This window comes from Rhinolophus sinicus, chromosome 18 (genome assembly GCF_057876585.1).
Source record: "Rhinolophus sinicus isolate RSI-liver-muscle chromosome 18, RSI-T2T, whole genome shotgun sequence".
NCBI classification, from domain to species: domain Eukaryota; kingdom Metazoa; phylum Chordata; class Mammalia; order Chiroptera; family Rhinolophidae; genus Rhinolophus; species Rhinolophus sinicus.
The window spans coordinates 13,062,779-13,087,711 of NC_142518.1; the positions used below are offsets into that span (position 1 = coordinate 13,062,779).

Consider the following 24,933-nt stretch of genomic DNA (forward strand, 5'->3'; position numbering starts at 1 on the left):
AAGTGGAATATTTGTCCTTTTGTGGCTGGCTTATTTCACTTAGCATATGTTTTCAGGGCTTATGCTCTCATAGCCCAGAATCAGCACTGCATTTCTTTGTATGGCTGAGTAAGACCCCATTGTACGGACAGACCTCATTTTTAACCATTCATCTGTTGACGGCCACTTGGGTTGTTTCACCCTTTGGCTACTATGAATAGTGCCACTACAAACAAGTGTGTGACTCCGTTTTCAATTCTTTGGGGTATATACCTGTTATCGAAAAACCCAGGTTCAGCTGCTTACCATTCGAAAGCCAGTACTCGAGAGACAAATGTTGAATGGAATGGAAATATTGCTTTATTGAGGAAGCTGGCAGTCTGGGAAGATGGCGGACTAATGTCCAAAGACCATCTCTGAAGTTCTGGACCAAGCAGAAGAGTTTTAAAGGGGAGGCGGGGGAGGGGGAGTTCCAGGTAACTGAGAGGTCTATTTCTTTAGTCATAGATATACTTTTTCACATCAGACTCCTGGGTGTGAGCAGCTGTTGGTAGCTACCTTGGAGACATTCTTTCCTTCCACAAAACAAACTCATAAATTCTCCCCCAGACCCCAAAGCTATCTCCTCTTGCTTGACAAAGAAACGGTACATCAGCAACACAAAATTATATTGTGAGCACAAGGGGTGGTGGGTTGAAGAACTAAGATTCGGCAAAATATGTCATAATTGTGAGTCAGTGACATTATCTTAACCAAAAGGCAGAAACTAGACATTTTGTGACTCGTCATTGTTTAAGCTACCATTGTTGTGTGCTTAACTCATATATTTTTCTATGATCTCAAGCAAAGTATACTTCTAAACATTTCTCCTGGAACTTGCTTTACAGGCAGTCCTTCGGAACATGACTAATATACTTTATCTTTGACTATAAGCTATGTGAGCAACTGAAACATTTAATTAAAGCCTATACGTATATTCAAATTAATAATTAAATTATTTAATTCTAGCTGTTAAAAATACTTAGGGGCATTAAAATCACAAGGGGTTTAGGTACATACGTAAGAATGGAATTGCTGTGGCATATGGTAATTCTATATTTAGCTTTTCGAGGAAATTCTGGGTAATGTTTTTTCACCATAGTTGTTGAGACCATTAAGGATTTACTAAGATATTTATTTTTATTAGATTCGGGTATACAAAACAACGTGACAGACATTTACACCCCTCACAAAGTGATAACCCCCTCCCCCAATCTACTTCCCGTCTGACATAATTGTTACAATTCCACTGACTATTCCCTATGCTGTATTCCACATCCTGTGACCATATATATATATTATAGTTGACATTCATTATTATTCAGTTTCAGCTACAGGTGTACAGAGCAGTGGTCAGGTATCTACACTGTCCATAAGTGGACTCCCTAATAAGACAAGTGTCCATTGGATACTCTACCAAATCTTTACATTATTGATTATATTTCCCAAACTGACTTTCATATCCCCATGGCCATCTTGTGGTTACCAATTTGTGCTTTCTAATTCCCTCACCTTCTCCCTCATCCCCACCCGCCTCCAATCTAGCAACCCTGTTTTTTCTCTGTATCTCCAAGACTGCTTGATTAGTTTGCTCATTTATTCTATTCTTTAGATTCCACATATAAGTGAGGTCATATGGTATTTGTCTTTCTTTGTCTGACTTATTTCACTTACCATAATGTTCTCTAGGTCCATCCATGTTGTTGCAAATGGTAAGATTTCTTTCTTCTTTATAGCTGCATAATACTCCATTGTATAAATGTACCCTAGTTTCTTAATCCAGTCATCCACCGATGGGCATTTCGGTTGTTTCCAAGTTTTGGCTATTGTGAATAGCAGGGTCATAAGGTAGTTCCATTTTCAGTTTTCTGAGATATCTCCATACTGTTTTCCATAGTGGGTGCACCAATTTGCAATCTCACCAACAGTGCACTAGGGTTCCCTTTTCTCCACAACCTTGCCAGCACTTGTTTGTTGATTTATTGATGATGGCCATTCTGACAGGTATGAGTTGGTACATCACTGTGGTTTTTATTTGCATTTCTCTGATTGCATTGAGCATTTTTTCATGCCCTAAGACATTTTTAGCTTTCTGGGAATGGGATTCTACTCCTTGTCTTTTAAAACACGTAAACTTGAATGTCATTCAAACTGCAAACATGTTTTAAACATGTGACAACCACAAAGACTGAATATACATATATAAAACATTATCTCAACTACCAAAGAAAGCTCAGAAAAAGACTAATGAAAAACACTAAAATGTTTACACTCTGAGCAGTGTGGTTACAAATTTTTCTTCCTTTTACATATTTTGTGTACTTTTTGTCAGTTTTTAAAAAAGAACAGCAGTAAAATGAATTTAAATTATGTGTAATTATGTTAAATATTATAAATCAACACTTTTTTATTAAAAAGTCAACCCAACACATAAATTAAGGTTACCCACATTTTATGATGCGGGAGGAGGAATGGCAGGGAGTAAAACCCCTCTGGACTAAGGTGAAGTAGGCAGTCCTTGGAGGTAAAGCTTGTTTACATGGATTTTAGTTAACAGATATACAATGGATAGGGTGAACTATCCTTACATTTAAAAAAATGACTTTATCTGTATAAAAACGATACAACGTTCGTTATATTCTACTGATACAGAAAGTCACGTATACTCCCACAACTTAAAAAATCACCTTAAGAGCACGTGGGCATGTTTCCAGACCTCTCTATTCATATGTACAGACAGGATTGATGGTGGGAATCACTAAACCTTTTATTTTTAAAAGTTTTAGTTTTATCTGAATGCTAAAGAAAAAAATTAGAAATAAAACTGAAGGGGCTGCTGACCTTCAGATGTTTCTTCATCTAAGGGCTATTGTTTCCTAAAAGAGCTCAGTAAGCCAGTGATTCTCAAACTTGAGCTTACATCAGAATCCTCTGGAGGGCTTGTTAAAAACAATGGCTGCCCCCCCCCCCAGCTTTGGGTTCAGCAGATCTAGGGTGGGGCCTGGAATCTGTACTTCTAAGCTCCCAGGTGCTGCTGGTTGGAGACCAGTTTGCAAACCACTGCGCAAAGCTCAAGAAAAAAGACTGAAAAACTTAAGGTTGGTCACTAGGTGTTTTCCTGTATTATATAACAGTCTTAGATATTAAAACTTGACATGACACTTGGCCATAAAAGATGAGGCAGTTAGCTGTCTTTGCTCTACTTTCCCTCCTTCAAGTACCAACTGACCAATGTATGTGGACTTTTCTTTGCCAAGGTTAATTACATTTCTATTCTATTCTACAACTACAATTTCCTAGTTCTAAAATCTTAGTTCTGTGTTTTAATGGACTCAAGGGCTCATAACCATTCCTTTTATTGGAACTTCATGGGGAAACCTGGTCCCCCCTCTTCTGGGTGCCCATTAAATGTCCAGAACAGGTTCACTGGACCCAATCAAAGGTGTATCTTACCCTTCGGGCTTTGGCTTCCATAGGTGGCACTGAGACCTAGGAAGTGCCTTGTCCTGGGAAATCTTCCACTTCACGAAGGTCCTGAGATGGTAGCAAAGAACGGAATTTCCAAAGGGTGTTCCTTGACTCTCCTCCCATGGCCTGGTCATCCCATCAGTCCATGTCCGTACTGGGGCCCATGGCAGATGTTGTCAATACTGTTTCTCTACTTAGTGCTCCCTGGGGGGTGGGGAGGACTTGGTCACATTATACCCGGTGAATTGCCATTTTCTCACCCCGCCTTACTTGACTGGTTGCTGCTGGCAAATTTGTGGCTGCTGGATATTGAATTGGCTAGATAATGGAGGAGTTTCTGATCCAGCTTTACTTTTCCTGCTTGTGCCTGGAAGTGTCTGCATCTTTTTTTCAGAAGCTACTCAAAGATGTAGGATTTATTGGGTAAAATATGGTCCATGGTATGCATCTACATAAATTATTATAATGTAAAAATGAGTTTTTTCCAATAGAAAAAAATGTATCCTCCAAAATACCTAGTTTTCTCTGCGATAAGATTATTTTTTAATTGAAACTTTATTGAGATAATTATAGATTTACATGCAGCTGTAAGAAATAATGACAGATCCCCCCCCGCCCGTGTATGCTTTATCCAGTTTTCCCCAATCCATCAAATTTTAAAACCAGCAAAACCACCAACAGAACAGTGCCTTTTGAGGCTTGTGAAACCAGTAAGAAAGGTGATCAGGGGACACTCAACCAGGAATACCAACATTTCTCTCAACCTTTTGTGTGCATTTCCAGTATAGTACTTACACTCTATACTGCAAGTCTTTGTTTTTGTGAATCTCTTCCCCAACAGTTGAAGTTTCTCAGAGCAGGATCTGTGTCTTATCTTTGTCTTCCCAGTGTCAGGGAAGGGCCTACTACACAGAACAGGAAGGGGAGAAAGCAATGGGATGTGACTTAGCGAAACAACTTCTCTTCTAAAGTCTTATGCATTAGCAAATTCAAATTCTTTCCAGATAATAAAAAATGCTACGGATAATCTTTTGTTCAAGACGTCATCAAAATGGCGGCGTGAGGTGAGCCTCTATAAAGCTCCCCTGGAATTTACAACAAATAGAACAACAAAAACTCCACAAAGGACTCCCTGCACAGCAGACAGTCAAGACGAAGAGACCACTACTGAACTCACCTAAAGGTGGGCGAATCGCGCGAGCAGGGGGAGGAGGGAAGGGAGAAGTGCGGAGACTGAGCCACACGGCCACAGGACACAGACCTAGCTCAGTGCTCCGAGCTCGCTGCTTCCCGGAACTACCGCAGCTGCGGGAGAGGGAAGAACTCGGACTGCTAGGGCTCCGCTTATGGCCCACAGGGCTGAGGGGACAGCATATAACACGGCTGAACCCAACACTCACGGCAGAGACCTCGGAGAAAAGACTGAGGGAAAAAGGCTGAAAACGGTGGTTTAAGCCCTCACTGCCGAGCAGAGAACGGAGCCTTAGGCACTGAGACTAGCCGCCCCCTCCCTCCCCTCCCAGAGCTCGCCCCGTCCCCATCTGCCCGATGCTAGAAGCGGAACAGTAGCAGTGTCAGATCAAAAGAACAGAATATTTGCTGTTCTGAGAACTGTGGACCACAGACACAGATTCACAGCCCAACTAGTTCCGGTAAAGGGGAGGGAGCTGTGGAAGCAGGACCAGCTGTGGTGGTGGTCGCCACCACTGCTCTGGGCCACCTCTCACAACTCACCCCACCCCTGGCCCCACCTATCTGGGCAGGTCCCTGCAGGAGTAAACAGAACTGCTAAATCAAAAGCTCTCCGCATACCCACACGGACACTGTGCCCTGTGACCCAGGTGAACTATTAACAGAGGACAAGCCCGTCTCCCAGGGAATCCCCCCATTGTGTGAGAAGCTGGAATAGTGCAGAGAAAACATAGCACTACCATGTGTGAGAGAGAAAAAAAGGCTGCAGTCAGAGAGAAAATAAAACATTCTACCAACAAGTACAGGAAAACAAAAGAAAGACCTCTTCCCATCAACCTGTTGCAAAGGCCACTCCTGTAGATGTCTAGGAAGAGAAATAATAAATCAGTCATTGCCATGGATAACCAAGGCAACAAGACAGCTCAGAAAGAAAGTGAAAAGTCTCCAGAAAAGGAACTTGAAGATATGGAAATATGTGACTTAAATGACAGAGAATTCAAGATTGCAGTTCTGAAAAAACTCAACGAGATGAAAGAAAGGCAGTTTAATGAACTCAGAAACACAATCAAAGAACATGAGCATTTTACGAAAGAGATTGAAATTTTAAAAAAGAACCAAATAGAATTTCTGGAGATTAAGAACTCAATAGAAGAAATTAAGAATGAAATAGCCAGTTTAGGTAGTAGAGTTGACCAGATGCAGGAAAGAATCAGTGACATCGAAGATAGAAACCTGGAAATTACATAGATGGAAGAAGAAAGAGACTTGAGACTTAAAAGAAATGAAAGAACTCTACAAGAGCTTTCTGACTCCATCAGAAAGAGCAATATAAGAATAATGGGCATACCAGAAGGGGAAGAAAGGGAGAAGGGAACAGAGAATATATTCAAACAAATTGTCGAAGAGAACTTCCCAAACTTGTGGACAGAACTGGATCCTCGAATCCAAGAAGCAAATAGAATACCTAGTTACCTCAATCCCAACAGGCCTTCTCCAAGGCACATTGTATTGAAGCTGTCTAAAATCAACGACAAAGAAAGAATCCTCAAGGCAGCCAGGGAAAAGAAGCTGGTAACCTACAAAGGAAAGCCCATTAGATTAGCATCAGATTTTTCAGCAGAAACTCTACAAGCCAGGAGGGACTGGAACCAAATATTCAAACTATTGAAAGAGAAATTATGAGCCAAGAATAATATATCCAGCAAAGATATCCTTTAGATATGAAGGAGGAATAAAGACCTTTCCAGACATACAGAAGCTGAGGGAATTTTCTAATACACGACCTGCACTACAACAAATACCAAAGGAGGCTATTCGACCACCATCAACAGGGACAATTTGTGGCAACCAAAACATAAAAAGGGGAGATTAAAGGCCTGAACCGGAATATGGGAATGCAGAAAGTAAATGTGCTGAAGAAAATGGAATACTCTAGATATAATCTTTTGTTCAACCTCCACATGAAAATGAGATATGTAGTTCCTAATAAGCGTATTACACTCGTCACTCATTTATTCAACTAATAATTAATGAGTTCCTACTGTGTGTCAGTAGGATGCAATACTACGGTAAACAAGATAAGACACCATGGTCCCTGTCCTTATTTTGTACACTAAATGAGTAAGCCTTTCTTTTTAGGCTTTAGATCTTACACACTCAATGTTTTCTGAATACACCCATACTACAAAGAGGTATTTTTGAAATAACATGCTTTGTATTTTGAGACACTGCCAAAAGTATATCCAAATACGCCTAAATTGGAAATCAGTTGTAGAATGATTAATATGGAATTGACCATCTTATCCTGAAGTGCTACAATAAAAATAGTTAAAGAACCATTTCTATGCTTAATGTCTGTTTTCCCTATCAGACTGCACCACAAAAGCACGCTCCATGTGTCTTGTTTTCTTGTTCACTGCTGTAATTTTAGCACAGAACATGTGTAATAAATATGTGTTAACTAAATGGTTAAATATGTGAGGCTCATAACTATCCCCCAGAATATGGGAATAAATGAAATAAATTATTTTAAAATTTAAGACAGATGTTATGCATACGTAATAAAATATAAAGTTGTCCCACTACTGTGTGCATACAGGCCTTTCTTCCCGTAAGTGGAATATTAAATGTTTGGAAAACCTGACCTACAGAGATGGCACACAACATAAGACAGGCCATCTATCTAAATGTATTACCTGATTTTAATGCATTAAGTGTTCTCACCCCCCTTTATTGCTGACCCATTAAGGAAAAGGCTGCCCTATCTTTCAAAGATATGTAAAAAAAATTAAGTGTTTTAGTAAGATTTTTCATAATCCATTTATGAAAAAATCAAGTTTTTACCAGATTTTGATTTAGAAAGTTCTGTCTTTGATTTAGAAAGTTCTGTTTAGAAAGTACAGAACAGTGTTTTAAACATCAACAGGTCCTACTTAGGGCTGTAATTCTCATACAAAATTACAATAATGTTCTCAGAGAATAGCAAGTAACTTCTTTAAGCATAAGGAGCAACAATAGTTTATTACAAATAAACATTTCACAAAAACTTTATTGGCAATGTACATGTACAATTAAGCAGAACACAGAAAACAAAGAAATAAGGTACTGAAGCCTAAAATATCATTTAAAATCCCATCACGTCTACCTTATACATAATAGGTACTCAATACAACTGAACTTAAACACTTTATAATATGTGCTTGCAAAATGTGTAACGCTGTAGTAGTAAAGTACAATTTCCAAATATGAGATTTTGTCAAATTTTTAAAAAGCCTTTAAAAATATGATATGCACAAGCTTGCCCTGAGGGAAGGTAAGATGGAATATAGATTACAAAATCTTCACGTATTTTCCACAATAGCATTTTGAAATTGGGAAAGAGCAAATAGTTGTGGGAAAAAAATGAATGAACCAATTACTAAAAATTCAGTGCACTCATAACTACCTGATGGAATATTTGAAGCACCTTTTCTCTTGCTTTCTTATGTCACAATATGAAATGTATGAATTATATAGGCCTTGATCTCCAGAAACTTAAGAAAACTTCAAGTTATAAGCCAAAGTGTCATCAGAAAAAGAAAAACCTAGTATAAAACTTGCTACCGTAAGGCCACTGTTTAAAGTTATGTCATGTACAGACACTATACAATTCAGATACTTTTGTTTTTATTACATAAGCAAAACTTTCAACATATAAATGTTTGGATGTAACTCAGTTAAGTTCCCTATGAAATCATGCTCAGAGAAAATTCAACAAATAATGCCCTTTTGAAACTTTTTGCAAAAGAAACTGTAGTTTAATACAACTTTTCAATTGAATACTGTAATTTAAAAGCAATGAAGTGTAAAAAAGTTGCAGCATTCCACTACAGAAAAATAAATTTATTTTATCAAGAAAGTTACAATTAGTGCTTTAGTGCCAATTCTAACTCCTGACAAAGAGATGCTCCCAAATATCCTGTAGTGTCGTTTCCATTTGTAACAATCCCCGATTAGATTGCTGTGGCAATGTTTGTATATTCCTATTGAAAGAAAACAAAAGAATACAAACTTCAAGAGAAACATCAGGTTTAACATCTGAGCTAGGTTTGTTCATACCACCTTTCAAATTATTTTAATTTACATTGTCCTACTTGCACTCAAGATCTCCACAAAGATATATGGAACCTCAAAGACACAAGTAACAACAGCACACATCCAAACGGCTATCAAATTATGTCAGTAGGACAAAGAAAATATATGACACTCAATACACTGGTATTAGTAAGGTAGTGAAAATGGCATTCTGCTATTGGGTGAGTTTCACTGAGGACATCCCTGGCAAAAAAAATCAAGGCTCTTAAATTTTTGTCCCTCAAGTATGGGAGCCTGATGTGACACACACACAACTTCAAGCTGGTATTTTATCTTTGCCATCATATGATATCTAATTCTAAAACTATATGGATTCTTCTAGCTGGTTGATAACGGCAGAGAAAGTCATTGGGGTGGAGGAAGCTTTCTTGCTTTTGGATGGTTACCAACAACACAAAAAGATGTCAGGCTTCAATAAACACAGAAATTCACAAGAATAGTAAGACTATGATTAAAGGGTAATGAACGTGGATTCTCTACTGTGATGCTATGCAAAATATTAAATTACCAACCACATTGGACTAATAAACATGCAACTAATAAAAGAGCAAAAATGGTAGAATGACATGTTTTTCTGGGACAGTACACATATATCCTTACCTTTTACTAGGCTCTTACATTATTAAAACTGAAAGAAATGTAGAAGTTGATTTATTTTTTTGGCATTTATATTGGTGTGGAAACATTCAATTCCAAACAAAAACAGTTCTGATAGAAAGTTCTTATTCTTCCTATTTTGCTTAGTAAGATATTCAAAATACATGCATATATATTTTGTCAACATCATTCCTTTAAATAGAGGTAGACTTCATTGTATTCTATTTCTTTACTCATTCTATAACATAAAAATCATATACATTGATCTTAAAATATTTGTTGCCTACTAACAATTTTAAGAGGAAATTCTAACTACAATAATTCTTAAAAATTTTTACAACTGAAATACCTTGTTTGTAAAAATGTATGACTATTTCGAAACACGTTCACCCTTGACACAACTTCTTCTATACCATCTCTTGGATCTTCCAATTATTTGAAAACCTAATTAAGCAGAATGCTGAACGAGATATACAAGCACCACCCTCATGTAGGCTTTCATTAACTCGACACTCGTTTCCTTGCAAATGTCCCTTTATTGGTCTTCCTACTTGGCATCTCCTCCCCAGAACCCTGCCTACCCTCAAGTATCACTTTCTCCTTCTCAGTCCAGGAAGATGTCCCATCACTTCCACATCACATCCTCGATATTCTGCCCAGCTTGTGAGGCCCTATATAATTTTTAAACCCTTGTCTCTACCCAACTCTGCATTCTACTGCCAAACATGATCTTTGCCTGTAGCCCCTTCCATGTCCAGTTCTTCTCCATGACACAGCTCACAACCTATCTCTTCTGTGAAGAGAGGAGAAATTCAAGTACACAGCATATAGTCCCTGACCATTCCTAACATACTGATCTTTTCCTTCTCTCTTTAGGCATTAACCATCTGTGAAATTAAGCTCTTCAAAAATATGGCACTACAGAAAAGAGTTAATATAGCAAACCTGACTGCTGTCCTTTGAAACGCCCATTTACAAGGTTGGCCGTTGGCTAGTGTCTGGGAACTTAGATTTGGGGAGGGTTCCCACCACTGACGAGGGTCTAAACTGTGCAAACAATATAGTCTATGCAGAACACCTGCTTTCCTCTGAGAGTCTGGAATTTGGGTCTGGGCCTGGCATGGGTGCCTATGTGACCAGCCCCCAATAAAAATCATACGCACTAAGTCTCTAATGAGCTTCCCTGGTTGGCAATATTTCACGTGTTGTCACAGCTCATTGCTGGGGGAATTAAGCATATCCTGTGTGGCTCCACTGGGAGAGGACTCTTGGAAACTTGTACCTGATGTCCTCTGGACTTTGCCTGGGCATAACACGCGCGCGCGTGCACACACACACACACACACACATTCTCTCTCTCTCTCTCTGGACTTTTTCCGGGCATAACACACACACACTCACTCTCTCTCTCTCTCTCTCTCTCTCCCCCCCCCCCCCCCGCTCCCTCTCAATCTCTCTGGACTTTTTCCGGGCGTAACTCTCTCTCTCTCTCTCTCTCTCTCTGGACTTTTTCCGGGCATAACACACACACATACACACACACACACACACACACACACACACACACGCGATTCGATTACATTCATTCAACAAGCATTTTCTAAAGACAAACTACATGAAAGGCAACAGGGAAATGTATGAAAACTAATGAGGTACCCTCTATCCTCAAGGAGTTGACCATCTATTTGGGGAAATAGTAAGGTAAACAGCAACAGGCAGAGACCAAATGAAACAAGAGCAAAAGAAGGTGTTTGGTAAGGCTTTACAGTGGGTCTTAAAAGGAAAGCAGGGTTTTAATAAAAGAATGGATCAGGAGGCTATTTCTAGCCAAGAGAATAGCAGGAACAAAGATACAAACACAGGAAAACTTATGTTATGCTCCAAAAAGCAGAGGGCCGTGGAGAAAAACGTAGTTAGGGAGGTAGCTTAGGGCTGGACCTGGCTAACAAATCTAGTCTCTTTTTTCACAGGCAACAGAATCCTCGGAAGGTGTGTGCACAAGAGTGATATGATTCAATCTGTTTCGGGACAGTAACTGCTAGTAGTGAAGGGATGGAATAAGCAAATCTCAGGAGCCCAGGAAACAAGTTAGAGGCTCCAAAGAGTCCAAAAACAGACCAGAAATACGTAAGAATGCAGCATACAGTAAAGGAGGCATGTTTAATCAGTGGGAAAAGGATAAATTATTCAAGAAACGATGTTAGAAAAACTGACTAACCATTGGGGAGAAAAATTAGATCCCAGCCTCACAGTGTACCATAAAAATAAATGCCAAACAGAGTATTTATATGTTTAAAATTTTATAACAATAAATTTAACCTTTATGGTTACAAAAATAACCATAAGGAATTTTTATAAGCTTAAGCATGATATGAATTCCAGAAGCTGTATAGACAAAGTTGACAGATTTCCAAAGATTTACGAGTTCTGTAATGTAAAAGCCACCATAAACAGCTGACAAACATAAAATAAATACCGGCAAAATATATGACAGGTTAAGACCCTCAGTAAATCAGTAGCTCTTACAAATCAGTAAGTAAAAGAACCACCCCTCAACAGGAGCATTGGCAAAGCAGAGAAATAAGGAAATTGAGAGACACATAAAAAGTATGCTCACATCATTAATAATCAAAGGAAGGCAATGAGAACTATTTTCTGCTATTAGATTGACATCAAATAATCAAGTCTGATAATTGGAGTGTTGGCTCGGGTGCAGGTCAACAGGCCCTTTCATGTACTTTGGGGAGAGCAGAAATGAGTCACCGGGGCACTGTCACGGGTATCAGAGCACCACTATGCCTGCGCTGTTACTGAAAAGAATGAAACCTGTAAGCGATCCTGAAGCCACCAACAGAGGCTTGGTTAAGTAAGTCAGCAATCGTCCACCTGGGGTATGCATGTCCTTAGGAGGATATGAAGACTTGCCAAGGAGTATGTGGGTACAGATCGTTTGGAGGGAATTAAATTTCCAGATCCTCAAATTCCCAATGCTTGCTTTCCAAAATTAACCTGCTTGCACAACTGATTAAGGCTGGTTCCCCACCTCCCACAAGAAAGACACACCTTCTCATCCCGGATCTGACTACTTTGTATTACCTGCGGACCCCCAAAAGAGGGGCAGTTGGAAATATTGGTGGTAGTGTGAAGAAAATGAACGCACCCTAGCAGCTAGTAATAAACAGCATACTTCTGCAGGTCCGATGGTTTCCAATTCTGTGCTTTTTAATAAAATAGAGTACAAAATCGAGCTGTCAGAGAAACACTCAAAATACTTTTTCATGATACTGTGTTTCCCTGAAAATAAGACATAGCTGGACAATCAGCTCTAATATGTCTTTTGGAGCAAAAATTAACATAAGACCTAGTCTTATTTTATTATAAGACCAGGTATTATATTATATTATAAATATGTTACATTATATAATATCGGGTCTTATATTAATTTTTGCTCCAAAAGATGCATTAGAGCTGATTGTCTTGCTAGGTCTTATTTTCGGGGAAACACGGTAGATCATTAAGTGATTTTTCTGGCCTGTAATTCCTAATGAGTCCAAAGAACCAAGTGGCACTGCTATAATAAAAGTGCTTTGATTCCCCATCTATATAATCATATAAACAATATTTCTCAGGACTTACATTTATAAAAAGAAAAAATAGAATTAGAATGGATACTTAAACACTGTTATTGTAGTAGCAGTAACATTTATCTCTGAATACATGAACTAATTGAAAAGAGAAATGCATTTCTAATAAAACTTCTTTTGTTTAATGATACTTAATAAAATCTGTAATGTATTTGATATTTTGATCAACTATAATGTTAACGCAATCCAGAGGAAATATTTAACACCTAATAGTCACAGAAATCTATTAATATTATGTGTCAAATTTGACTTGGTGATCAATACAAGACTTTCAAAGAAAAGTCTACAGGGAAAATGAAATGAAATCCAAATTCAAGGCAAACGAATGATCTAAAATTTCTCACTGTTAAAAGAACTTGTTTGTACTTTTTAAAAAAATGAATGATATTATCAAATTCCTGTGGTGTGCAGGTTCCACTGAAGAGATTTAAAAGAATGGTGTAACAGTTTTATTAAAGACTCAGTATTTATATGCCAGAAATTGTATCCTGTAAAACAATTTAAACTTATGATAAAAAATAATAGCTACCAAACTAAAAGGTATAACCAGGTTAATATTTTTTCAAAATTCTAGGGTATGTAAGCAATAAAAGTTTGAAAAGCACTGAAATAAATAATACAACCACAAGGTGGAATAATATGCAGCCCTTAAAAATGAACGAATCGAATGAAGTAATGAATGAGTGACAACTATAAGAAGACTTGGAATGGTTGAAGGTGGAAAAACTACGAGGATTAACAGGACAAGTTCCTGGTTTGGCTGGCTAGCTACAGGAGTCATGGACCATGAGGAGAAACCAGTGGCCTGGGGAGAACAAATCTGATTGGATTTTTAACAGCATTACTGAGATGTAATTCACATACTGTCCAGTTCACCCATTTAAAGTGTACAATTCAACTGTTTTTTAGTGTATTCACAGTCACCATAATCAGTTTTAGAATATTTTTCTCACCTCCTCCCCCCAAAACCCATACCCATTAGCAGTTACACAAACCCCCTATTTTCCCCTAACCCCCCAGTCCCTGGCAAACACTACCCTACTTTCTGTCTCTATGGCTTGGTTTATTCGGAACATTTCCTTCCTATAGATGAAATGATAGAATATGTGGTATTGGGTGACTGGCTTCTGTCACTTGGCATGATGTTTTTAAGGGTCACTCATGCTGTAGCACGCATCAGGTCAAGTTTGATTTTGAACATGCTGAATTTGAGGTGCCTTCAGCACATCTACGTAAGGGTGTTTGGGAGGCATCGGGAAATCTGGGGCTCTGGGGAGTCATCAGGCTGAAGACATCACCAGAGGTGATGGCTGCAACCCTGGGAAGAGGTGAGGGTAATCAAGGCGAGTATGAACAAGGAATAAACAAAGACTAAAGAATATGATGCTAGTGATGCGTACATTTTTGGAGGATGTATGGAAGAAGAGAAACCACCAGGTAAGACAGAGAAGTCCGTCAGAGGCAGGTAGCGGACCTGGAGGCTCCGGCTCAGACGTGCTTGCGGGTGACGATGGCCCTCGCTCTGCACCCTGGCACACCGCAGCGCGGGACAAAGCAGGTTTCAGGTTCTGGCTGTTTCACCTGATCATGGTCGCTGTTCTCATCTTTGTACTCCTAGACTTCAAGGTGTGTTTTTTTCAACTCGAAAAGCCGTGAATCCCTGTCTCTAACTTCCTTCCCGCAGTTTCCTTATGCTTGCTCCTTTCTCCTCTTTCTATCCACAGGCAGAGCTCTGGTAGGTGCCTAGCTGACAGGCAACCGAGGACCGTGGGGAGAATCTACGATGCTCAAGACCTCCATGTCTTACGGACCAAATGCACAGCTGCTAAGTTTTTTCAGAGACAGTGTTCCCAGAGGTGGCGTCGTGAATTATTACTAGGTTCTTTGTTCTATTCTGGTACACAGTCTGACCCTCAAGTTTCTAAAAACATTCTGTGAGGAACAAGGGATATTTAAGGGGGGCACTTGTGAATGACAGTGAATAAAACTCCAGCCTTATTCCAGGCATACCAGACATTCCTCCCAAACCCTCATCTTCCAGCCCAAGCACAGAATCCAAAAGAAAGGAAACACAATAAAAGGGAATCGATATGACAAGTGCATGATGAAGAAGGAGGAAGCATTTCAGTTGTGTACTTTCCTAATACCGCTTGGGACTCTTACTACTCTGTCGGCATCTGGGAAAGCAATGCAGTTTTAGGGAAGCCACGATCGTCTTGGTAAGGGGCACCTGGAGTGTCTCCCCCACCCCTCCCTGAGGCTGTTGTGCCTTGGAGACAGGAGCACATGCCTGATGCACCGTAACTAGACTGCACCACAGCTGAGCATCACAGCACTTTCAAGCCACAAATTTCAACATGGTGGAGGAGAGTAGAGTCCACACAAGATCAAGCTAAACCTTCCTGGTGGACTTTGAGATGTGTGGAAAGAAGTTCCAGGGCACCTAAATTAATTCATTGGTCATGCACCCTTAATTAATCAAGGTAGTGGCCTAAGAACAATGAAAAGAATGAACTCTTATTCGGGCAAAAAGCCAAAGCAGTGCACAGATGCTACTCAGAGTCAGGTTTCTCTCCAGGACAAGGTCTTCAAAGTTCCTTCTAATGCTGAAGCTTGGGATGAAAAGTGATGCAAATGGTACCTCGCAGCCAGTGACCCCATTTGAGTAACAGTGTCCCTAATCTAAGGGAAAGGGGAAGCAAGCAACATTGGAAGAAACCAAAGAGTCCAGGCCTTCACCTCTTTTCTTTCGGGCCTGAAGGCTGGGGTGAAATGGAGTAACAGGACTAAACTGTCAGTCTACATACATGGAATGGGGTTTCAGAATAGCCCAACCTACTGGCACAGCGCTAAGGCCAAGTAAACCTAAGTCTTTACTTAGTTCAGACTGTGACAAAAACAAAGCAGCTGCAATGTCTCCTTCCTTTCCCTGAAGGTTAGGAGAGTATGGAGCCTCACTGTTAATATTAAGCAGGGTGCTAAGAGTAGGATACCTGGTTTCCTGCCATACTCCGAGTTGGGCCTTGTTCAAACACAGTCTAGCTCAGCTCCCTGGTGGCCTAGCGGTTAGGATTTGGCACTCTCTCAAACATAATCTATAAAAAGCCTGGCTGTGGCTTGCTTGCAGGCACCGACAGTAGCCAGGCTGGAGAATCCCATGTCAAAATAGCTACAATACAAAGACACATAAAGTAGCATCCAGAAGGGTAGGCCTAAGAAAAAAGATTAGTAGATACTGATTTTTTAAAAATCCAGTGTGTTGGGACCACCTCTAACGCACTCAGATGGCAGTAAAAGGTAACAGGAGGGCAGGGCCATGACCTGCATTGGACCCTAACTATAACTGCTACACTTCAAATGACACAAAAAGCCTACGCCCTCAAGACTGGAGACCTATAGCAGGTTGTGGCTCCTTCTAGGATACACTTCTCCTGTCCTAAGACGAAGGCTTGATGCCTGGTTTCTATTTGCTATTAAGCGAGGCTGGTGGTCAGCAGGAAGTGGGCAAAGTGAGGCAAAGGAAAGAATGATGAAATGGAGCAGGTTCAATGAGCATGTAGAAACCACAGGCTGAGGCAGACAGTCAAGTAAGCACTCAGGAGCCCCAAATCATCTAAAAAAGAGGTAAAAATGGAGTCAAATGAAGCTAACACTCAAAGCTCAGCACAGAGCTGACAGAAGAGAAACACACGTTCCTGACACTCAACCCCAAAATTAAGGAAAAGGCGTGGCTTGCCTCAGTCTCCCTTCTCAAGAGAAAAGCAATGACTAACTTCCTGGGAACAGCCAGGCTGCCACCTGTGACTGGGACAAATGCCTCGAAGATCTGCTGCAAGGAAACTTGCCACCCAGGACAGGAAGAGCAGCAGCACCTCAATCCAACACGAGGGAGGTGTCCGAGAGGGTAAATGACTCCAATCACACTCACGTTTTCAAAGAGATGGATTTCCTACCACCTAGAGTGACACACACCAAAATTAGAAACCTCTTCTAAAGTACTCAGTCAAAATTGGGGGGCGACAGAGGTTACAGAGGTATTATATTGAACTCTAAAACTTAAAAAGAAATCAGCTGTCAACTCCATTCTATTGATCCACGTTTTGAAAAATAAGTTTTACTAAAATCATGAAAGATTCACAAATATGACTATTTAAGGAAACATTAATGGTTAGAAATATTATAAAACCACAGTTGGACTATTTGACAGCAACACTAAACATATATATACATTTCTCAGAAGAAAATATTAAACCCAAATTATTAACAAGTCCCAAAATTGACAAATATGCCTTATTTAACAGATGTAATACTATTATTCTCATTTAAAATATAATATGTAGAATGTAATTTTATATCATATTTATGTTAAATTTGAATACCAACATGGTAAATTTAAATAAAATCAATCTACAACTAAAAGAGTGAAATTCAAATTATCAAGAAACATTTTATGAACATTAAGAGTTAGCAGACAGTGGTGATGGCTGCACAGCATTATGAATGTAATTAATGCCACTGAATTGTATACTTAAAATGGCAGATTTTATGTTATATATTTTATCACAAAAAACATACGAATGTGGGGGAAAGAAGGGTTAGTGCATTTTGCAATTACATACCCTTTTATGTAGCCAGTTCAATATTTTTTGGTACTTAGATAACTCACATTGTACAGGGCTAAACTGTATAATGTTAAAATTCTTTACCTGAATTCCCATTTCAAAAATTAATCACACAACAGAAATTCTAAAGTAAAAAGTTCAAACAGCTGGCATATCCAAAGTATTTGCGCTATAACAGCTAAAAGCATTTTAAGATTAAAAAGTTTCGCAACTCTATTACCATTACTTCTTGAAGTTTTTCTTCAACTATCATGCAATAAGAGTGTTTTTGAAATCTAGGTTGTTTTTTAAGTCAAAATTAAACTAAAAAACCCAATGTATCTATTAAACATAGATAACTTAGGAGCCAAAAGTCACTCAACAAATTTAAATAATCATAATCCAACTAACCTTTCTTTTCCTCAGTAATCTTTCTCTGAATTTATTAGTGATAAATCCCCTTGAACCAGTGAACCGTAAACGCTGGTATTTAGCCTGAATGTACAAACTCGTCTGTACTAGGCCTGATTTATGATGGGGCTGAAATCTTCCACCTCTAAAGTTGGTCTGTAAAGGAAAAAGTAATTAAATGTTAAAGCTATAGCTTTGAAACCTACTTTATTATTATGAAAAATGAAAACTTGTGTGGTATAGTAGAGCTGCTCTTGATTCTATGTACGTACTACAGATATTAAAAGGGAAAAGGTTAATGATGGTAATAAAGTACATTTTCTTCAAACTAGCTTCCTAGCTTATTTAATACATAAAACCAATTTTTAAAACTGCTAAGTTAAAATTTTTTGAAATTCTTGAAATTTATCATGCTAAGAAAAATACAACTTTCAAAACCTGTAAATGAGCTAAAATTATCCTTTTTGATTCATAGTGAAACATATCAAATCACAAATGGTTGGGAAGACATTAAGTATCAACATCTATTTAAAAATAAAAAAACTCTCTTAACTTTATTCCTGTCAGTACCTACAAGCCAATCTTTCTTTAACATAAAACTGCCATTACAGCAAATATTTTCAAGGTAAGAGGTATACTTAAAAAGACCATTTCCTAGCCTGCATACTGCCTGGTATTACAATAGATGTAAGAGGACAATGAATATTTGTGTGTTTCCCATGCGAGAAATGTATAAATGGTGTATTATAATGGGGTAATTATAAAAACTAAGTAGAGTCCTCTTTCCACAATTATTTAACAAAGGATATGCCATGCATAATGAAGCACGTAAGTTTGTAAAAAGTATTTATGCAAGGACTATTTTCCAATTATTTTTTCTCAAGGCTACAAAAAAATTTCAGGTAAAACAGAATTATAACGAGACTATAGTGTTGTTAAAACTATCTGCACAAAGTTGATACATCAGAGCTAATCTTGAGATTTACACTTTCTATTTTTACATATCTAATAAGGTGATCACTATCGGGCTTTGAATCAGTCCAATTAATGTAAAAAGTAAATTTTAATGAATTAGCTCTTTTTCTTAGGAAGAATTATTTCCTATTTTACTACAAAAAATTGTGAAGTTCTAAATAATCATATAATACTACACAGCTTCAAATGAGTGGTCAAGAAAATTATTGCATATATTAAAAAAAAATTATGTCAACTTTCCATTAAGGAGATAGGGTAACAAGAAGTAGGTCTTATAACAATTGTGGAAAAATATTACAATCAACTACTTCTGACCAATGATTAGAGCAACATGTAGGAAGCACTTAAATCTGAAAGCCCATATACACTGTCTCTAAGTTATGCAGACGTCACATCTTCAGTTAATGATTTTATGCCTCAAGACAGTAAAAGATGGTATAAAACATGTTTATATATTCTATGGCCATAGCTAATTTGAAAACCTAATGTCACATGTTTTTAGGTATGTGAACCATTGGCTAAAAATGTTACCTACTCAATGCCTACAAATTGTATTGCTTCCAGTGGGGGGAAAAAAATCTTCTGACCACTAAAAATTTCACCTCTCAAGAAAGTCAAGTATTAATGGAAGATCACTCAGCTACCCTCCTAGTCTATGGTTCAGGGATAGTTTATATTATTACCTTTCTGCTCATACTAACTTTCTACTAATGAGCTAACTTCTCTACCCGGCCTGCTTGCTACTTTCACCAAAAAAGCTCAGATTCTTTTCTTTTTTGGTGAGAGGGGAAACAGACACCATGGAGTAAAAAATTTGAATAAAGTACCTATCATAAGCAGGAAAATCAGTCGAAATGGATTTAAAAAGCACCTCAACTTCTGAGAATAAGGAGAGAGAAATACAATACTTTGCACTATAATTCTTATTCCCTATGTTTGGGGGGGTGAGGTTTCTGGATAATCAAACATGTTGGTTGATTAAAACTGTCACATCAGACATAGCTGTACAAATATTTAGAATGCGATGAAATATGCTTTTACAAAGCTTGGTGGACCAGAATCTTTCTCTGATGATCCAGAAGGCCTCTGAGGGTTGCATGTCTATGGGCAGGGTTTTTCAATCTGTGAATCCTGGAGAAGGCTCTATACTTCTGCACTTACAGCTTAGAGGTAAAAGGGACCAACTTAAGTGGGGGAGTTGGGGACCTCGCCTGCCTCCCCACCTAAAGCCACTCCATCTGTATTTGTTTTATGTATTTGTAAATTTACATGTAACATTTGAAAAAAGGGTTCTACTGGGGAAAAAATTGAAAATCAAATCCTGAGGAAAGAGGTGATCATTAAACTGGTTACAATTAGCTATAAATGTCCAGAAATACTAGTTTATAGCTATTATTTGAAATAGCACAAAAACAGCTTTTAATTTACTAATACTTAGAACATTATGCTCAAAGCATAAACCGAAAGCTGGAATTAAATGGTAAATGACACTCAGTACCTTAAAAGGTCTTGTAAAGCCTTCTGTGTTTTGATCGTTTTCCTCAACTCCAAATAGTTTGTGAGTAATGTCTCTTCTCTGCATAGTATACTTCTGCATGGAAAAGGTATTACCGTAGGTTAATACACCTTTAAGTTTACTTTTAAAACTCCATTTTACCATTAAAAAAAAACACATTTTAAATGAATAGGATTAAGAACACAAAACGTGGGGTGGCCGGATAGCTCAGTTGGTTAGAGCGTGATGCTCGTTAACACCAGGGTTGCCAGTTCGATCCCCACATGGGCCAGTGTGAGCTGCACCCTCCACAACTAGATTGAAACAACTACTTGACTTGGAGCTGATGGGTCCTGGAAAAACATACTTAAAATAAATAAAAGTTAAAAAAAACACAAAACATGTTGCATGTAGCTTAGCTGTAGGAACATACATCTCCTTCACATAACCCATGGTAGTTTGTGAGGGGCTAGTTTAATTCATGAATGTGAGAAGTGTAAAAAAAGACTCCTGTAGAACACAAAGGGTGACTTATAGAAAAGGGACTACAAATCTAGCATTATTCAGGCACCCAGAAGAGAAACAAGCTCATTATCATCAGGAGTTGCTAAAGAGTTCCCACTGCCAAAGAAGAAAACAAATTCTCAACACTGCAGGAGGCAGGTTTTGCTGATTCAGATAACTGATTTGAGTAGCTACTTCTGCCATGACTAGGAGAGCATGAGAAGTGAGATTATTAAGACTGTAACTACAAAGAATCTGAATCCTTTGATGGGAACAGAAAAGATGGGGCCCATTCTGAAAGATGGCTTCTTTTTTCCAAAATGAAAGTCTTATGTTCTATTTATTCCATTTGCTATGGAGTCTGTACTTCTCACAAATATTCCTCTTTCACATTTTTACATCTGTCTCCAGTTTAAAAAAAGTCACATAAAACCCTTTTCATAGTCATCTTGAATGTATACTAGGTCTATAAATTTGAATAAGTGCATAAAGATACATGTATTGAGATGGGTGAGAGCCTGGAGGGCGTCATGCGGGGTCTCTGCTCCCGCTCCCCACAAGAGAACACAGGACATGGTGAGGCCAAAAAGGAACACCCATGGAGCCATAGGTAGGGGAGTCACACCACTATATGCTCACTGGTGGCTGGGTTGGAGAAACAGGAAACAGGAGCCACACGATCCACAACCCTCACTGCGCCGCTTGCCAGCTCAGCCACCATCTTCTTGCTAGCCCCCATTTTCTGCTAGCCTAGCCACAGCAGTTATATTAGTGGCCAATGGCTCACTGGTTACAGCTGACGGCCAACTAGCCATAGCTGATGGCCATGCACTCACAGTTGATGGCCATTTACTACCTGAGCCAGCACCTGTCTATGTGAGGCTGAGAGCCTGGAAACTGCTTTCTGGGGCTCTGTCCCCACAATGGGACTTTTGGGGAACTTGGGAGGGCGGAGGTGTATTTTGCATGTGAACCGCTGGAGGCCAGTGGGAGGACTCTACCAGGCAGCTTCTGAGCCACCAGGCTCCAATCATCCTCACCTTCTAGTATCCGGGCCCCTATGTCACCCCCTTCCTCTGAGTATGGACTGGACCTAGTGCCTTGCTTCTTACAAACTGAGAATGGTAGAAGTGATGGGATGTCACTTCTGAGATTAGGTTATAAACATACTCCGGCTTCTATCTTTCTAGGTGTCACTTGCTTGCTCTTATGGAAGCCAGCTGCCATTTGTGAACTGCCTTATGAAAAGGCAAATCTTTCAAAACAGGAAGTAGATCAGTGGTTAGCAGGCATGAAGGCTTTTATTGGGGTCATAAAAAGGTTCTAAAGTTGGATTATGGTAATGGTTACACATTTTGATAAATTTACAAAAAATCATTAAATTGTACATCTTGTACAGGTGAATTTATGGTAAGTAAATTTTACCTTAATCAAGTTGTTCCAAAAGAATCTTAAGTAAAGAAACTAATACTATAATGCAATAAAATCCTGCTAAATCAAGTAAGAGATGACCGTTTCTCCTATCGGAACTATTAAGCCTCAACAGAATCTTAACGCTGAACAAAAGAATTGTAACATATATTTACTGAATAGTTACCAACATTATGAAAAATACTGGTGATCCCTGTACACATAGATATATTTGAGAAGAATAGAATGTACAAAAATGAAAACTTTGGAACTACAGTCTTACCATGTGACATTCCTGAATAAATTTTCTAGAATTTGATTTTGTAAAACACGGAGGTTTTTCAAATTCATCATCAGTATCCTTCAAACTTGAAAAACTGGAAGGCTGATCACTCCTATAAAGTGAGAGAGAGAAAATAAAAACCTTTTATTAGTTTACCTTTATCCAACAAATAAACAAGAGAAATCAAATTACCCCCTTCCGAGACAATTAAAGCAGCACAACAGTAAAAATAATCTCAATGATCTATCACTACCAAAATTGCAAATGATAGTCATGAGGGTGAAAACTCATTTTTCAACAAACATTATTTAGCTAAGTTGGAAGTTAGCAATTGGGGGAAAACAGTATTCCTTGGACCAGGGTTCTCAACATGGGCTCTAAGAACAGGCGTCCTAAGGGCTGTAACCCCTTGAAACCATAGGTAGAGTGTGTGTTTTCCGAGGGTAGATAATCACTGCTCTCAAGCCTTTGGCAGCATTGGACCCTCTTTGCTACAGGCTCTTATTGGTGAAAGCACCAGAGATGAGGTATGTGATGGGCTCAAGGTCCCCTCACTGGCAGAGCTGGGGCCTCTGACACTGCTGGGTCACAGCAGCAAAGGACAGCTCTCCTCTACTGTCGGCGCTAGATCCAGAGGCCGTCAAGGGCTCTTCCCAGGCAGCCCTACCTGGGAGGGAGGTCCTTCTTTGAGCTTCTTCTCTGACCCTAGGGCCTCATTTCCACAGCCCTCAGGGAGTCTTCTTCCTGTCATAGCCCACATCTCCGCACAACGCTCCTCAGACCCTTCCTGCTGCTCCATGGTGAACAAACATCTCATGGCCTCGGCCCTGCTTCAGTTCCTCCCACAGATCCTTCATTGACAGGGATAAAATCCACACTCCTCATCATGTCCCTCAAGCCCCTCCTGCTCTGTCCCTTGCTGCCATGCCTGGTTGCTTTGTTCCAATCTCCCCAACACGCACACTGAGCTTTGCGAACATTTAGTGACATGTTGTTCCCAGCACACACCACAATGTCTCCTGCTTCCACACGTTTGCACGTGCAGTTCCTTCTGTTGCAGTTTCCTTCCAACTTAGATTAACTACAAGATTTAGCTTCATTTGCACCTGTTCCATGAAGGCTTTCCCAGACCCCGCTGAGGTGGACTAGGTACCCCTGCTATGTGCACATGGAGCATTTGAGGTCTTCACACGTATCACTCACACTCACATTTTAACTGCTGGGGAGTTAAACTGCCCCTTCAGAGGAGGCACTGTGGATGGTTTGTTTTGTGGCCCCAGCTCTGACCCTACAACCTGACTCAGCATTTTTTGAAATGTTGAAAATACCCCATTTCTGTCAAAATGCTCATGATATGATAGTAAGTCTAAATGTAAAGGTGGAATTTGGTAAATCAATAACATTATTAGACTTAGTGAGCAGTCTGACTCATCGCATAGCCCCCTATGTAGCCATTTGTAGTCAGGCCTAGCTAGTTTGCAGTTAGATCTGCCCTGATATTCAGCTGCTTCCTCTGTTTCTCCCCTCACTGATTAACGAAAGAACTCTGTTCTGTTCCCTTTCTCAAGGCTACCCGTACCTCGTTAATCCATTTAATCAACAGAATCCTAACCTGAAAAGGGCAATTTCTTAATCCTCAGGCGCCCGGACACCGGAATCCGATTTGAAAGCCCCAGGCCACGGTGGCCAGTCCCAGCCCGGAGTCCAGGAGTCCAGAGATAACATTATCTTAAACCAGACCAGACCCCAGGAAGGATGGCCGCCCTCGGACCTGCCTGACCCTCAGACCTGCCTGACCCACTCCCCCTTTCCTTTGTTCTTCTTGTGTCCCTATAGGATCTTCTGCCCCATCTAGGAACGGGAAGGTGGCCTTTGGACAGGAGTCACCATCCTCCCAGATGCCGGCATTCAGAAGAAACCTGCTTTTCTTTCCACCAACCTGTCTCTCGGTTTTTAACTTTTGCCAAGAGGCAGGACCTTAGCACGGTATCATAAAGATTAGGGTGCAAAGCCATACCACGAGGATAATTTCAATTATTTAAAACATACACATATATGCCAAGAAAAAATAAATATAGGAAATGTACTAAATATTAACAGTGGTCATCTCTGACCAGTGAAATTAAGAATGCCTTATATTTTTGTTTTTAAACTTTGCTATATTTTCCCAAATGTTTACCATTAGCATGTACTATGACTTCT

At 39.4% G+C, this 24,933-nt stretch overlaps 1 protein-coding gene across 12 annotated transcripts in view; it reads right to left on the reverse strand.

The window, feature by feature from the left end:
• Positions 1-1,213: 1,213 nt before the first annotated feature.
• BCLAF3 (BCLAF1 and THRAP3 family member 3) overlaps positions 1,214-24,933 on the reverse strand; it is a 59,019-nt gene continuing 35,299 nt past the window's right edge. For 4 of the 12 annotated variants that reach the window (XM_019755426.3, XM_019755424.3, XM_019755419.3 and 1 more), the window contains 4 exons: positions 22,732-22,843; positions 20,538-20,630; positions 18,065-18,220; positions 7,709-8,699 (listed from right to left, as the gene is read on the reverse strand). In XM_019755426.3, coding sequence (XP_019610985.2) covers positions 8,670-8,699; positions 18,065-18,220; positions 20,538-20,630; positions 22,732-22,843 — 391 coding nt within the window. In that variant the 3' untranslated portion in view covers positions 7,709-8,669. Of the gene's footprint in view, positions 4,392-7,708; positions 17,009-18,064; positions 18,221-20,537; positions 20,631-22,731; positions 22,844-24,933 lie in introns of those variants that run through there. The other 8 variants (XM_074324264.2, XM_019755421.3, XM_074324266.2 and 5 more) reach the window with 6 other exon arrangements.